We start from the raw sequence: 15,038 nt of genomic DNA, 5'->3' as shown, positions 1-15,038 counted from the left end.
ATGGTTTTCTTTTTTTTCTTCCCTTCAGATGTAACCTCCCTCCCCTAAGCAAGGCATACAGCAAGGATGTAGGATCAAAAACTCAACTGGTAACAGCGAATCCAAGCATAATTAATAAAAGGTAAGAAGCAGATTGTCTGTTTCTTTTACAATTCCTTGCTAAGTACAGAAGGAAAAAAGTGGGTCATCTTGGGGTCCTTTTAAAAGAAAAGAAAAAAAGAGAAAGAAACTTTAATGTCAGACTGTTGTGAGCAGAATTATCTTTCTAGTCGCCTGTGTACAATCAACAACAATCTTAAAAGGTGGGTTAAGAAATGAAAAGACTCAGAGCTGGCAGCAGATTAGGACAGTGAGGAGGTTGGGGAGGAACATGGGCCAGTCCTGGAGTCTGGGGAAGGCTCTGATGACGGCTCTGTGCAGGGGCAGAGAGAGCGCCAGAGCTGTATGTCAGTTATCAGCTGCCTTCAGAGTCAGACATCAGTGAGGCAGAAGAACAGCTGGAGCCTGTTCCCAGTGTGTGCATGCACAGAGTTGCCAGATGAAGGAAACAGCTAAAGAATAGGGGTCGACTTGGGAGTAAGGCCACAGGTGGAGGATGAATGGCCCTTCCCAGAGGAAATAAAAGAGGAGTTTGTAGGAGACAATTAGTTCGCTTCATTGGTTTGTGACGCTCCAGGTCTTCCTGCCAAGTTTTGCAGATCTCGGCCTGGCAGCTCTCCAAGCCAGATAAGGTCTGTGACTGTAAATCCTCCCTTGAAAGACTTTGCTGGATGTGAATGAGCAGAATCCACAGTCAATTGATAAAATTGGTTTTTGTTAGGACAAGGAGTTTGCTTCATGTTCTTGGGAAGCGTAGGACAGAACAGAAAAGTTGTAAAATAGGGCAAACTCACTCAACAAATGTTTCACTGAGCAACATAAATTTTGGGTTCCATTGTGGTCGTAACTCGAAGACTACTTGCACTACATATTCCTGGTCCCCCAACCTTTCCAGCTCTGCAGACCTGCAGCGGGGGCAAGGGGGTGGTTTCATGCATGCGCCTGCCACTTGTGCAAATGGAGCATTGCACGCTTGCCTGGCCCAGTTCCTGATGGGCTGCAGCCTGAAAGTTGGGGACCCCTGTTATATTCTGTATATAATACTAGATGCCTTCACATCTCTGAATTATGGAATAATTTCCCCGCCTAAACAAACAAAAGCTCAAAGCACCCAAATTCACTATCAAAAAATGACTTTGGAGGAGTGAAATACAAGAAAGTAGCTGAAATTCTGGATTTCTAAGCACTGAAACGATTTGAGACCGCACCAATATTTAGATTCCTCCCTTAAAAACAAAACCAAGGTGAAACCATCATTTGTACTCACAACGTGTTACCTTTGTGTAAGAAATGAAGTCATCTTTTATATTTGAAAACCGTTCATTTCGTGTCTGTGCGTAACTTGGTTATAGTGTTTTATGAAATTACCGGCCCTTTGCTTTTATTATTGTCTGGAATCGGAGGTTTTTTTTCAGCAACAGTGTCTAAAAATTATGTAAACTGCCTGGGTGTGATTTTCCAAAAGTCTCACAGGCTTTGGTGAGCTCACAGACAGAGTACCTAGATTCATTTTCTGCAGAAAGATTTATGCCCACCTCCCATACAGCAGAGCATGGACATTTCCTTCAGAATTCAAAGGTGTTGTGGCCTTTCAGCCGTCGGCTCCAGCAGCCAAATCAGATGAGGAGGCAGCGTGGAGTCAGGGTCAGCATCAAAGCAACCTGGGAGCTCTGAGGGGGAAGAGGGAATCGAGCCGTCAGAGATAGAGACAGAGGCGGAGCCTGAGCCATCAGAGATAGAGACAGAGGCGGAGCCTGGGCCATCCATAAGTCCTCAGATGACGAGTCAACAGCCCCCAAGTCTGGACGTGGCTGATTAGGAAGAGAAGGAACAGCTGAGTCCAGTGCCTGATGCGCAGAGGAGAGGAGAGCAGTGGAAATCTGTGGGCTGATCCTTGGGACGGAAGAACCACTGCTGATAGCAAAGCCCCACCCTAGCTGTGGGGATAAAAGGCAGGGGGCAGAGATGAATAGTTGTGGCAGACATCTATTCATCTCACTGAGAGAGAGGGAGGGAGGGAATGAGAGAGAGAGAGAGAGAGAGACTGGAACTGCTGGCTCTCCTACTAAAGGAATCATTTATTTAACTACCGAGGGTTTGTCGTGTTTGGGGGCTGGGTCAGAACGAAAGGAGTCCCTTTCAGATTTTATTTCGTTAGTTGTTGCCGATTATAGGGATATTGCTTATCTTCATTTCAAGGCCATTGAGTCAATGCTGTCTGGAGACATTTCCACAGTGCACAGCATGACACCACAGGGTGCTGTTACCTTCCCACCAAAGTTGTACCTATTTATCTACTTGCATTTCATTCTTTTGAACTGCTAGTTTCGCAGGAGCTGGGGCAAGAACCTGGGCTGCTGGCTTTCCAAATGACAAGCCCAGCGTCTTAACCACTGAGCCACTCTCTCGCTCGGAATTCAAATACCCTGCAGGACAGATTGAAACCCACCAGGCTTAATGAAAGATGAGATGGGACTGGAACCAGCATTGCCAAATGTCAGCTTCCCCTGAAATCCTCAAAATATCCAGCCCATCCTTTGATTACCCAACTAGGCATCTACTTTTAGTTGTAAGCAAGTAGAGCAGTACCCCCCCCCCCCAAAAAAAAAAATCTTGGAGAAGGAATTTTAACAGTCTGTAATGTGTGAATTACAGGGGACATGGTGGCTCAGTAGCTAAGATGCTGAGCTTGTCAATCAGAAAGGTTGGCGGTTCGAATCCCTAGTGCCGCATAACGGAGTGAGCTCCCATGACTTGTCCCAGCTTCTGCCAACCTAGCAGTTCGAAAGCACGTAAAAAATGCAAGTAGAAAAATAGGAACCACCTTTGGTGGGAAGGTAATACCGTTCCGTGCACCTTCGGTGTTTAGTCATGCCGGCCACATGACCACGGAGATGTCGTTTGACAGCGCTGGCTCTTCGGCTTTGAAACGGAGATGAGTACCGCCCCCTAGAGTCGGGAATGACTAGCACATATGTGCAGGGGGGAGACCTTTACCTTTAATGTGCATGAACCCTTAAAATGTGTTAGAAAGAGACCACAAGGTGACTCCGCATTGATTCGCTTTGAGAAGTGGGATGAAGGAAAAACTTTTGAGATACTTTTGAATCAGTGCAACTGTGGGATTTCTCGTGAAGCTCTCCCTGGAAGGGTTGACCTCAAGCCTTGAGAGCCATTTTCTCTTCCCAGTCCTCAAACTGAGGCTGCGAACCTCAGAATATCTCCAGGGTTGCTACCGGTCTTTCATTGGACTGAAGGGGAAAACTATCGAATGCAAAGAGAAAGATATATTAATTGTACTGAGCTAAGTAACTTTCTTCTTCCATATCTAGATCAAACTTTAAACTGCCAGAATGAGGCCACTTTCCTGGCTTTGTCCTTGGCCAAAAATAAGTCCTTATCGGTACATGTTTCTGGTAGTAGCCAACATACCAGCAGATAAGCCCTGCGTCTCTCCACATTTACACATGTTGTTATCTGCCAAGAGCTTCTTACTTCAGCATATGGTCTTACTTTTAGGCATTCCCAACTCTTAACCTATTCAGAGTCCTCCAGGTAGAATAAGGGAGGTCAGATCCTTCAGCCAGATCTTCCTTTAATGTTATTTCTTGCTCGATGTCCTCCTTCCCCCTGTTCTGACCAAGCAAACGCCTTGTCCCGACAAAAAACCCTTTTATTAATTGACTGTGAATTCTGCTCATTCACATCCAACAAATTCTTTCAAGGGAGGATTTACAGTCACAGACCTTATCTGGCTTGGAGAGCTGCCAGGCTGATGTCTCCTGCAAAATCCACTCCCCTTTCGCTCCTCTTTTATTTCCTCTGGGCCATTCACTGTCCACCTGTGGCTTTATTCCCAAGTCGATCCCTGTTCTTTAGCTGTTCCCTTCATCTGGCAACTCTGTGCATGCACACACTGGGAACAGGCTCCAGCTGTTTGTCTCCCCAACCTCCTCACTATCCGAATCTGCTGCCAGCTCCGCTTGCCGCTGGTGGGCCACAACACCTCCATCTTTTAATTCGGTTTTGTTCTTCTTGTACCCTCAAAAATATTTGTTCCTTGCCAAAAAGTGTTTGTTCGTGCTATAAATTAAGTGAATTGGAATGATTTTAAAATGCAAATTAAAACAATGCTAGTCCTTTCCTCTTCATTCTTTCTCCTCTCCTCAGCTGTTTTTTCCCCCAGGGTATCTTGGAGAGACCATTAGAACAGTCAGAGTGTGGGCTTTGGTCCAAAGAGATTGAAATATGCTATTTTTTAGCACTATAAAAAAAAATGCAGTCCTTGTTGATATTACAGCACATTAAAAATGTAAGCACTCTCCCCCCCTGATCACACTGATTAACATATTAACATCTGAGCTAGGCACACCCACCCATTTTCTTCTTTTGTCCTCATTCTGTTTTTTTTTACTTAACTTTTTTAACTGCAAGCACCCGATGTGTGCATTTATACTTATTTCCTAAATAAATGTTAATGGTTTTCTTGCAAAAGAGGAAGAATTTCTTGGCACGCCCCAGACTGCTTCTGTTTCTATAAATATTCCCCCCTGTACTTAAATACTTCATCTTTTCATCATCATCATCTATGTCTATTTCAGGATAAGCTTATAATTTTGTAATTGAAGAGTAACCCTTCCTGAACATCTGGCTGTCTTGCTTTCTCTTTGGGTGATTTTTTTTTCTATGATCTATTTTTTTTTCTTTTGTCTATTTTCCGTTATAGTGATCTCTGTTTTGTTAAGATAAATTTTGTCTTAGTGTAATATCTCTGAAATTCCCAACAAGCAATAAAAGCATTCACGTCCTGGTAGAGGATGGCCCTCCAAGGAGGTGGGTTCATTATTAAAATATTACAGCTCTCTGCCTTCAGTCCCCAAAAGATAAGGCTGATACCAACTTTCTAGCTAATTTATCTGCAACAGGAAACCCAGAGTTAACCCAGAATCAACTGCTAGCTGACATGAGTATCTTGACAAGGAGCTCGATTTTAGGACTAGGATGTGAGGCATAGAGGGAAATCCTCTAAAAACTAGCTATACCAATGCTACAGTTAGCTGGTAGAGGATTTGACATATGCAGTATGTCCATGGAAGGTGCCAATGAAGTGATGTATCATGGCATTTATTGATATTGATTGATTTTTATCGTGTCTTTATTACTTTATAAGTAACTCAAGGCTGTGAACATGCATAACATTCTTTCCTCTTCCTACTTTCCCCTCAACAACAATCCTCCAAAGTGTGATGGGCTGAGAGAGAGAGTTTATTGGTCTTGTATGCGTTGAGTTTATTGGTCTTGTATGCCGCCCACTCCCGAAGGACTCCGGGCGAGAGAGTGATTGGCCCAAAGTCACCCAGCTGCAGTGGTGGGTTCTGGGCGGTAGACCCCGGTACGGGCGTACCGGTGGTAGCTGGGAGCAGCGGCCACCGTACCGGAACAGTGGCTCGTTGGGCCCACCTGCCTGCCTGCGTTCCTTACTGCTTTTTGAGGGAAACGGGCCAATTGCGCACACGTGCACAATGTATGGCGCCTGCGTGACCTCCACCGAGCAGCTGGGGCATCGCAGTGCGGTGGCGTGCACACGGCACATGCCCAAGGAGGATGCCCGTCCCCATCGCAGCATCCCGGTTGCGACGGGATCCGGTACCCACCTCTGCCCAGCTGGCTTTCATGCCTAAAATGGAACTAGAACTCACCGTCTCCTGGTGATTAGCTCAAAGTGGGGGAAGTCTTCTGCTGATTGGCCCAGCCAACCAGCTGACTTTCAGGAGTAGACCTCACAGTCTCCTGGTTTGAGAATCTGCCTTGATGGGGTGCATCAGTCACAGGCATTATGTCCCAGCTGTAGCATGCACAAGAATATGCATTTTATTGTGTCGGTTCTGTGGCTTGGGTGGCTTACCAGATGCAATCTAGATTGTCCATGGGATTCTGTCCTAATGGTTGTGTCATAAAGTTTGGCTTAAACTTGATTTAATGAACAAAACAGCTCTTAACAATGGATGTTCAGTGCGAGGCCGTCGACCGGGGCTGCTGTTTCTCACCACAGCTGTACTCAAGGTTCAAGGGCCAAGTTGTCTTTATTAAGCCACAATCCTGTCCACCGGCATTTCCTCAACACAAGTCATTTTACACATAGCCAAGTCTTTGTATTGTTTTTTTGTGCTGCAGCAATTTTTTGGGGATAGCACTCATGCCACATGCTAGGTTTATTTCCGCCTAAGATTCTCTCTCTCCTGTCTTGAATCTGCGGTTACTTTAATGTGTCTTCCTGGCATCTCTGCGGCTTCTTTAAGGAAAAGTCTGTGAGCCACAGAAATGCCACATTTTGATTCTGCAGTATGACCTAGATTGACTCTGGGACTTGACTGGTTGGCAAAGAGAAGGGAATGCAGGAGAGGAGACTTCTGCCTGCCAGCTGCTCTTCTCTGCAGCAAATGAGTCTTTCTCTTCTTCACCTTCCTGAGGAGGCTAGGCCATCTAAGGTGACTTTTCCCACCAAGGTGCTTTGGAGGAGATGCTTTTGTAGATCTCCGTTATTTTCCTCTGAAATATCCTGAGAAACTTCAGATAGGAATGTAACGATAGGGCAGAGGATAGATTTTGGAAGGCGTTTTATCGTGTAAGAAGGAGAGCAGTGATTTGATGGTTGAATCGGGGACGTTTGGTAGAGTTTAGTACAAGGAGTTAGTCTGTGCTTGTGCTTGGATGGCAGAATTTTCACTTTGGCAATTGCAAGCCCTTACGAACAGGAATTGCAATTTTAATCTACAATGACTTAGAATTATTGTCACTTTAAAAGTACCCTAGTTGGCATACATTAAAATGAAATTTCATTGCATATAATGTACAAGTAGTCCTTGGCTTACAACAGTTCATTTAGTTAGAATAATAGAGTTGGAAGGGGCCTTGGAGGTCTTCTAGTCCCACCCCTTGCTCAAGCAGGAGACCTTATACCATTTCAGACAATTGGTTATCCAATCTGTTCTTTAAAAACTACACCCACAACTTTTGAAGGTAAGCCATTCCACTGATTAATTGTCTCACTATCAGGAAATTTCTCCTTAGGTTGCTTCTCTCCTTGATTAGTTTCCACCCATTGCTTCTTGTCCTGCCCTCAGGTGCTTTGGAGAATAGTTTGACTCCCTCTTCTTTGTGGCAACCCCTGAGATATCGGAACACTTCTAGCGTGTCTCCCCTAGTCCTTCTTTTCATCAAACTAGACATACCCAGTTCCTGCAACGTTCTTCATATGTTTTAGCCTCCAGTCCCCTAATCATCTTTGTTGCTCTTCTCTGCACTCTTTCTAGAGTCTCCACATCTTTTTTACATCGTGGCGACCAAAACTGAATGCCGTATTCCAAGTGTGGCCTTACCAAGGCATTATAAAGTGGTAGTAACACTTCATGTGATGTTGATTCTTTCCCTCTGTTTATGCAGCCTAGAACTGTGTTGGCTTTTTTGGCAGCTGCTGCACACGGCTGGCTCATATTTAAATGGTTGTCCACTAGGACTCCAAGATCCCTCTCACAGTTACTACTGTTGAGCAAGGTACCACCTATACTGCACCTGTGCATTTCGTTTTTCTTGGCTAAATGTAGAACCTTACTCTCTTCACCATCGAATTCCATTTTGTTACATAGTGCCCAATGTTCAAGTGTGTCAAGATCCTTCTGTGTCTTAAGCCTGTCTTCTGGAGTGTTGGCTATTCCTGCCAGCTTGGTGTCATCTGCAAATTTGATGAGTTCCCCATCTATCCCCTTGTCAGAATAGAATAGAATAGAATAGAATAGAATAGAATAGAATAGAATTCTTTATTGGCCAATGTGATTGGATACACAAGGAGCATATGTCTTTGGTGCATATGCTCTCAGTGTACATAAAAAAAATAGAATACATTCATCACAAATCATAAGGTACAGCACTACATGATAGTACAAATAAGCAATCAAATCATACTGGAAACAAAGAAAACAATATAAATTTTAAAGATACATGCAACATGGTTATAGTCATAAGTGGAAAGAGATAGGTACTAGGAAGGAAGAGAAGAATAATAGTAATACAGTCTTAGTAGGCAATTTGACAGTGTTGTGGGGATTAGTTGTTTAGCACAGTGATGGCATTCAGGGAAAAACTGTCTTTCTGTCTAGTTGTTCTGTTGTGCAGTGCCCTATAGTGTCGTTTTGAGGGTAGGAGTTGAAACAATTTATATCCAGGATGTGAGGGGTCTGTAGATATTTTCATGGCCCTCTTTTTGACTCGTGGGGTAGACAGGTCCTCAATGGAAGGCAGGTTGGTAGCCATTGTTTTGTCTACAGTTCTAATTATCCTCTGACGTCCGTGTCTGTCTTGTTGGGTTGCAGAGCCAAACCAGAAAGTTGTAGAGATGCTGATGAGAGACCCAATAATTCCTCTGTAGATATCAAAAGCTCCTTCAGTGCCCTGTAGGTTTTTGTGCATCCATCTCTTCCAGATCTCTGAGAGAAGACAGGATAGGAAGAAGAGTTTATTTCTTGGAGCCAACAGTCCCAGAATTGAGCTAGATAAATTCTATTGCAATATTAAAATGCAATCAAAGATGATTAGATAATGAGGAGCAGCTGACGATATCTCTGCTTCTCCCAACCCTTCCAGAGGTAACCAGATAGTGATAGAGGACCAGTCTAGTGATCAAGGCGCCAGGCTAGAAAACAGGAGTTTGTGAGTTCTAGTCCTACCTTAGGCATGAAAGCCAGCTGGGTGATTTTGGGCCAATCACCCACTCTGTCCAAACTCATCTGACAGGGTTGTCATTGGGGGAAGCATAGGAGGAGGAAGGTGTATCGGATATGTTTACTACCTTGAGTTTATTTTTAAAAATAATAATGGTGCGATAAAAATAACTAAAGAAACTCAGTATCATCCAGAAGCTTGGATGTGATGGCTGTGTCTAACCCACACAGGTAGTCCTCGACTTACGACCACAATTGGAATCCCAATTTCCATTGCTAAGAGTTGGGAATCACGCATGATTTGATGAACTTTTCCCCCCCCATGGTTGTTAAGTGAATCACATGGTCATTAAGCAAACCTGATTCTCCCCTCCCCCCCTCCAATTGACTTTGCTTGTCGGAAGCTGGCTGGGAAAGTCACAAATGGCAAATCACATAACTCGAGGATGCGGCGACTGTCGTAAATATATGATAGTTGCCAGGCGCCTGAATTTTGATCACGTGACTTTGGGGATGCTGCAAGGGCTGGTTGTTGGTCACCTGATTGAGTGCCGTTACAAAACAGTTGCTAAATGAATGGCTATAAGTCAAGGATCACTGGTAGTATGATTTATTTGGGTACAGTAAACCTTACTTCAAAATGAAAAAGGTCTTTTGTAGTCACGACATAAGCCTAAGGCTGAAAATCAGGCTTGTCAGATGCTACAACTTTTCTCTGTCAGAAAGCCCCTTTAATAGTAATAGCCATAGCAGTTAGACTTATATACCGCTTCATAGGGCTTTCAGCCCTCTCTAAGCGGCTTACAGAGTCAGCATATCGCTCCCACAGTCTGGGTCCTCATTTCACCCACCTCGGAAGGATGGAAGGCTGAGTCAACCTTGAGCCAGTGAGATTAGAACCGCTGAACTGCAGATAACAGTCAGCTGAAGTGGCCTGCAGTACTGCACCCTAACCACTGCGGATTAGGATTAGCCCTATAAAGTGGAAAAAAACAAAATGAGATTTCTTCCAACAACCAATAATTGGTTTTTCTTTTTTAGCAATAGCAGTTAGACTTATATACCGCTTCATAGGGCTTTCAGCCCTCTCTAAGCGGTTTACAGAGTCAGCATATTGCCCCCAACAACAATCCGGGTCCTCATTTCACCCACCTCGGAAGGATGGAAGGCTGAGTCAACCCTGAGCCGGTGAGATTTGAACAGCCGAACTGCAGAACTGCAGTCAGCTGAAGTAGCCTGCAGTGCTGCATTTAACCACTGTGCCACCTCGGCTCTTTAAGAGACTAGAAGCATTTGAAATGTGGATTGACAGGTGGCCATTACGTATCAGCTGGGTTGACAAAATCAGAAAGGAGGAGGTGGTGATAAGCCGGCTGGGAAACGAAGGGAAATCATCAAAGCCATTAAAAAGCAAAAGTTAAAATATTTCAGACATGGGATGCGACGCCCTGAAAAATACGCCATCCTTCCCTTAATCCTCCTGGGAAAGTTTGGAGGCAAACGAGATCCAGGCAGAAGAAGAACATCATGGCTTCAAAATCTGAGGGACTGGTTTGGACAAAACTCAGCAGCACTTTTTCGTGCCTCTGTTGATAAAAATAGGATCACCAACATTACTTGGCAATATCTTAATAAAAGTGTTGTGGCCCGCTGGAGTCGGACAGTGAGGAGGTTGGGGAGGAACATGGGCCAGTCCTGGGGACTGAGGAAAGCTCAGATGATGGCTCTGCGTCAGAGGCAGAGAGGGAGTTAGACGGCAGTGAGGCAGAAGAACAGCTGGAGCCTGTTTCCTGTGTGCGCATGCGCAGAGCTGCCAGAAGACAAGAACAACTAAGAAAGCAGGGTCGACTTAAGAGTAAAACCAGACCTTGGAGGTGATTGCCCCCCACCCCCAATGGGAGACAAAAGAGGAACGAACGGGGAGGGGCCTTTTGCAGGAAACAATTTGTTCATCCAGTCGGTTCAAGTGTGGAAAGTTCTGTGTGTGACTTTAACAGACTCTGTGCCAAGTTTTCACTTAATAACCGTGTTACCAACTTAACAACTGCAGTGATTCATTGAACAACTGTGGCAAGAGAGGTCGTAAAATGGGACAAAATTCACTTAACTGTCTTGCTTAGCAATGGAAATTTGGGGCTCAATTGTGGTCGTAAGTCGAGGACTACCTGTTAGTTTGCCATTTTATGAGTTGCTTATGACAATCTCTCAGGAATCCACAAGTTAACCACCAGCATTGATTTAAATTAGCCTGTTTGCTTATTTCGGGGTTTATCAACCGTGGCCACTCTTAAGATGTGTGGACTTCAACTCCCAGAATTCTTGGAGCCCAGGCATCTGAAAGTGGCCATAGTTGGGAAACCCTAGCTTATTTCTTTGATCCTAGGTGCAGCGAGACCCTAAATCTTAACTAACTTTGACGAGTTACTCTTATCAATATTTTGTTGCCCTTTTTATAATATGCTTTGAGTAAAAGTAATATGTAATATATATGTAATATATTGAGTAATATGCTTTGAGCAAAGCATGAACTTGCCATCTAACATTTCTCCTCTACCCTACTCTCCTCTCTGCATGCTTTCCTTCTTTCCTCCCTCCCTTCTTTCCTCCACTCCTCTCCCTTCCACATGCTTTCCTTCTTTCCTATCTTCCTCCCTCCCTCCTTTCCTCCTCTCCTCTCCGCATGCTTTCCTTCTTTCCTCCCTTCCTTCTTTCCTTCTCTTCTCTCCTCTCTACATGCTTTCCTTCTTTCCTATCTTCCCTCCTTCCTTCTTCTCTTCTATCCATCCGTCTGTCTTTCCTTTCTCCTCTTCCCTTGCCTTCTCCTCTCTGCATGCTATTCTTCTTTCCTATCTCCCTCCCTCCTTCGTTCCTTGCTTAAATCTTTCTCCTTCCTTCCTTCCTTTCCTTCCTTCATCCATCTATCCATCTATCTTTCCTTTCTCCCCCTCCCCTCTCCTCTTTTTCCTTTTCTTTCCCAGGTTCCAGAACCTTCTTTGGTCCCGAAAAGCATTCGTGGACAAGGTTAAAGTCTACAACCAGAGCTACATCTACATGCCAGCTTTCTCCATGAAAGCAGGGACCGAGCCTTCCCTCCGAGTCTACTACACCCTCACCGACGTCGGAGCCAAGCAAAAGGTCATCTTCGCCAACCCTAACTTCCTACGGGACAGCGGCAAGTTTTGGAAAAGCAAAGGGATTCACGCCAAACGGCTTTCCACCGGCCTCTTCTTGGTCAGCGCGGCTCTCGGTCTCTGCGAAGAAGTGACGATTTACGGTTTCTGGCCTTTTTCAACAGACCTCCATAGGCGGTATATTAGCCATCATTACTACGACAACGTTTTGCCAGATTCCGGCTTCCATGCCATGCCGGAGGAGTTCTTACAGCTGTGGTTTCTCCACAAGAGAGGGGTTTTACGAATGCAGCTGGAGCATTGCGAGGACTCTTGAGTTTGCTCTACGAGGAGCGCCAAACTTTGGGTATCACAGTTGCCGGTGCTTGCTTCACCCGGCATCGGCAGAAAGAAACAAACCAAGAAACATTGTGGGTGGGAGGGAGGGGTTTGCGGGAACGAAACAACCTTTTAACAAACGTGCATGGACTTCAATTCATAAACTCAACGCCAACCGAAGACTTGAGATTTTATGACATTGATGTGGGAGCTCCCCAGTGGATATTAGTTTGCATATATTTATTATATATATGCAGAATGCAACGGTCCGTTGGGGAGCTTCTAAATAGGAACCGAAGAGTATGTTTACAAAGGGCTTTCAACAATTGCGTGGAATATTTCCCGTTGCTCAGATATACAACGGATTCCCAAAATTACTGGGAGATGCGTTTCATTTGCTTTTTTTAATTTGTTCCTGAGGCTGGATTTCCAAAAGGTGCCTGAGTTTCATTTTCATTTTGTTCACAAAAATATTGAAAGTATAGCAGAAAGGGCCAAGTTCTCCTCCTCCTCCCCCCTCCTTGTTCTTCCCCTCATCCTCCCCTCTCCTAGTCCTCCTCCTTAAGAAAACAGCAACTTACTTTCAATAGTGTATTAAATAATGTATTGAAAAAATATTGAAAGTGTAGCAGAAGGGGCCAAGTTCTTCTCCTCCTCCCCCCTCCTTGTTCTCCCCCCTCCTAGTACTTATCCTTAAGAAAACAGCAACTTACTTTCAATAGTGTATTGAATGGTGTATTGAAAAAATATTGAAAGTATAGCAGAAGGGGCCAAGTTCTTCTCCTCCTCCCCCCTCTTTGTCCTCCCCCTCATCCTCCTCCCCTTTGTCCTCCCCCTTGTCCTCCCCCCTCCTAGTCTTCTCTCTCATCCTCCCCCCTCCTTGTCCTCCCCCTCGTCCTCCCCCCTCCTGGTCCTTAAGAAAACAGCAACTTAGTTTCAATAGTGTATTGAATGGTGTATTGAAAAAATATTGACAGTATAGCAGAAGGGGCCACGTTTTTCTCCTCCTCCCTGAAAACAGCAATTTACTTTCAATAGTGTATTCTACAAATTTTGTAGCATAAACGGGGGTTTAAAAAAAAAAGAGAATTAACCAAGGAAAATGTTTTTAGCCAGATTTTTCTTATGAAACGTCAGCACTTTGCACATAAATCTGTGGAGGTGAAATGTATTAGTTTTCAGAAGAATAAGGTCAGTCCCTTCTGGTCATTTAAAGCCAGTTCTATCTGAGCCTGCAAAATAAAACTGGAAACCGTTTCTAAGCTGTTGGTTTTAATATCAAAATATTCATGCTGGATGATAAAGAAGAACCAACATATTCTGTGAGTTCTTTATTTCCTTGAGCTATTTCTTTGATGTCTGGAAGTAACCTGTGCTCTATAAATTTGGACTACCTTCATCATACATTCCAGGACTCGTTAAATGCATTGCATTGTCTTTATAAAAAGCAGAAATTTCAAACCCAAGGCCGCAGGCTCATACACATAGTCCTTGGCTTATAACCACAATGGAGCTCAAAATGTCTGCTGCTAAGCGAGGCAGTTCTTAAGTGAGTTGTACCTCATTTTACGACCTTTTTCTCACGGCTGTTAAATGCGTCGCTGCAATTGTTAAGTGTATCATACAGTTGTTAAGCAAACCTGGCTCCCTCCTTTGGCTTTGCTTGTCCAAAGCTACCTGGGAAGGCTACAAATTGTGATCGCACAATCCCAGGGTACAGCAACCAGATGCTGCAGATGTTCATAAGTGTGAACCCGTTCATAAGTCCCTTTTTCAGTGCTGCTGTACCTTTGAATGGTCACTACATGAATGGTCAAGGACTACCTGTGGTTGCATTTTTGTCAGATCCCGATATCTCCACTTAATGTGACAGAACATGGTGAAACAAAATGGCTCCAGATTGTCAAACGGGTGTGATAAGGCTGTATTCTCTCTCCCCTTATTTATTCAAACCCATGTGCTGAATCTATATATATGTATATAAAAGCGAAATACCACTTGCGCATCATCACGAAATCTCCAGAACTGTGAAACCTACAAACTTGAAATTTGACACGCATGTTCCTCTTGGCTTCTAGGTGATCGCTAAGAAAGAATTATTCGAAATGACCATCAGATCATTAGTATTTCTTATATTATTATTAACACGCTCTGATGCTAAAGAGTTAAGACGTTCTACTCCCTCTCCCCACCTGAAAAGAATTCTGTTCCAACTGCCACATGGGCTTGGCCAGCAGGTGACTCATCTAGTCTGCAGGCTGGGAGTTTGGACATTCTTCTCCCCCTCCCAACCTGAAAAATGCTCTGGTGCTAAGGAGTTAAGACAGAGGGAGAGAAGGAGATAAGATAGGAGAGGGTTCTGTGGAGCAAGCCTGAGGGAGAGAAGGGGAGAGGAGAGGCCGATCTCACTGCTCATTAATTTTCAAGCTGTAAGTGTTGATTTATCAAGCCCGATCACACAGTTTCGTAGTGGAGCATGGGTATCCAGCCTAGTATATATTAAAGGGAAGCTGGACTGGAAGAAGATGGTTTGGTATTAAAAACGTGGGAAAGCAACATCAATAATTCTGCTCACTGCTGATGGTTTTGCTTTGATAAAACTAAAAAGGCCTTGCAAACAATACAAGTCCTACTTCCCTTTCCATGGATGCAACACAAAAGGCACAGCTGCTGTTGTTTGCCAACTCTTAATCTCTCTTGCCGATGACTTTGCCCATATTATTAATATTATTTAATCTACATCCCGCTTTCATTATTTTTTTTTATAAACAAC

At 44.2% G+C, this 15,038-nt stretch overlaps 1 protein-coding gene across 1 annotated transcript in view; it reads left to right on the top strand.

Annotated features, from left to right (window-relative positions):
* The window catches only part of ST8SIA1 (ST8 alpha-N-acetyl-neuraminide alpha-2,8-sialyltransferase 1), a 49,155-nt gene extending 36,286 nt beyond the window's left edge, over positions 1-12,869 (top strand). The window contains exons 4-5 of the mRNA XM_032221498.1: positions 29-121; positions 11,795-12,869. Of these exons, the coding sequence (XP_032077389.1) occupies positions 29-121; positions 11,795-12,263 (562 nt within the window). The 3' untranslated portion in view covers positions 12,264-12,869. The remainder of the gene's footprint in view (positions 1-28; positions 122-11,794) is intronic.
* The last annotated feature ends 2,169 nt before the right edge of the window (positions 12,870-15,038 follow it).

The sequence above is a fragment of the Thamnophis elegans genome, chromosome 7, assembly GCF_009769535.1.
Source record: "Thamnophis elegans isolate rThaEle1 chromosome 7, rThaEle1.pri, whole genome shotgun sequence".
In the NCBI taxonomy this organism is placed as follows: Eukaryota; Metazoa; Chordata; class Lepidosauria; order Squamata; family Colubridae; genus Thamnophis; species Thamnophis elegans.
This window is presented reverse-complemented; position numbering and strand designations above follow the sequence as displayed.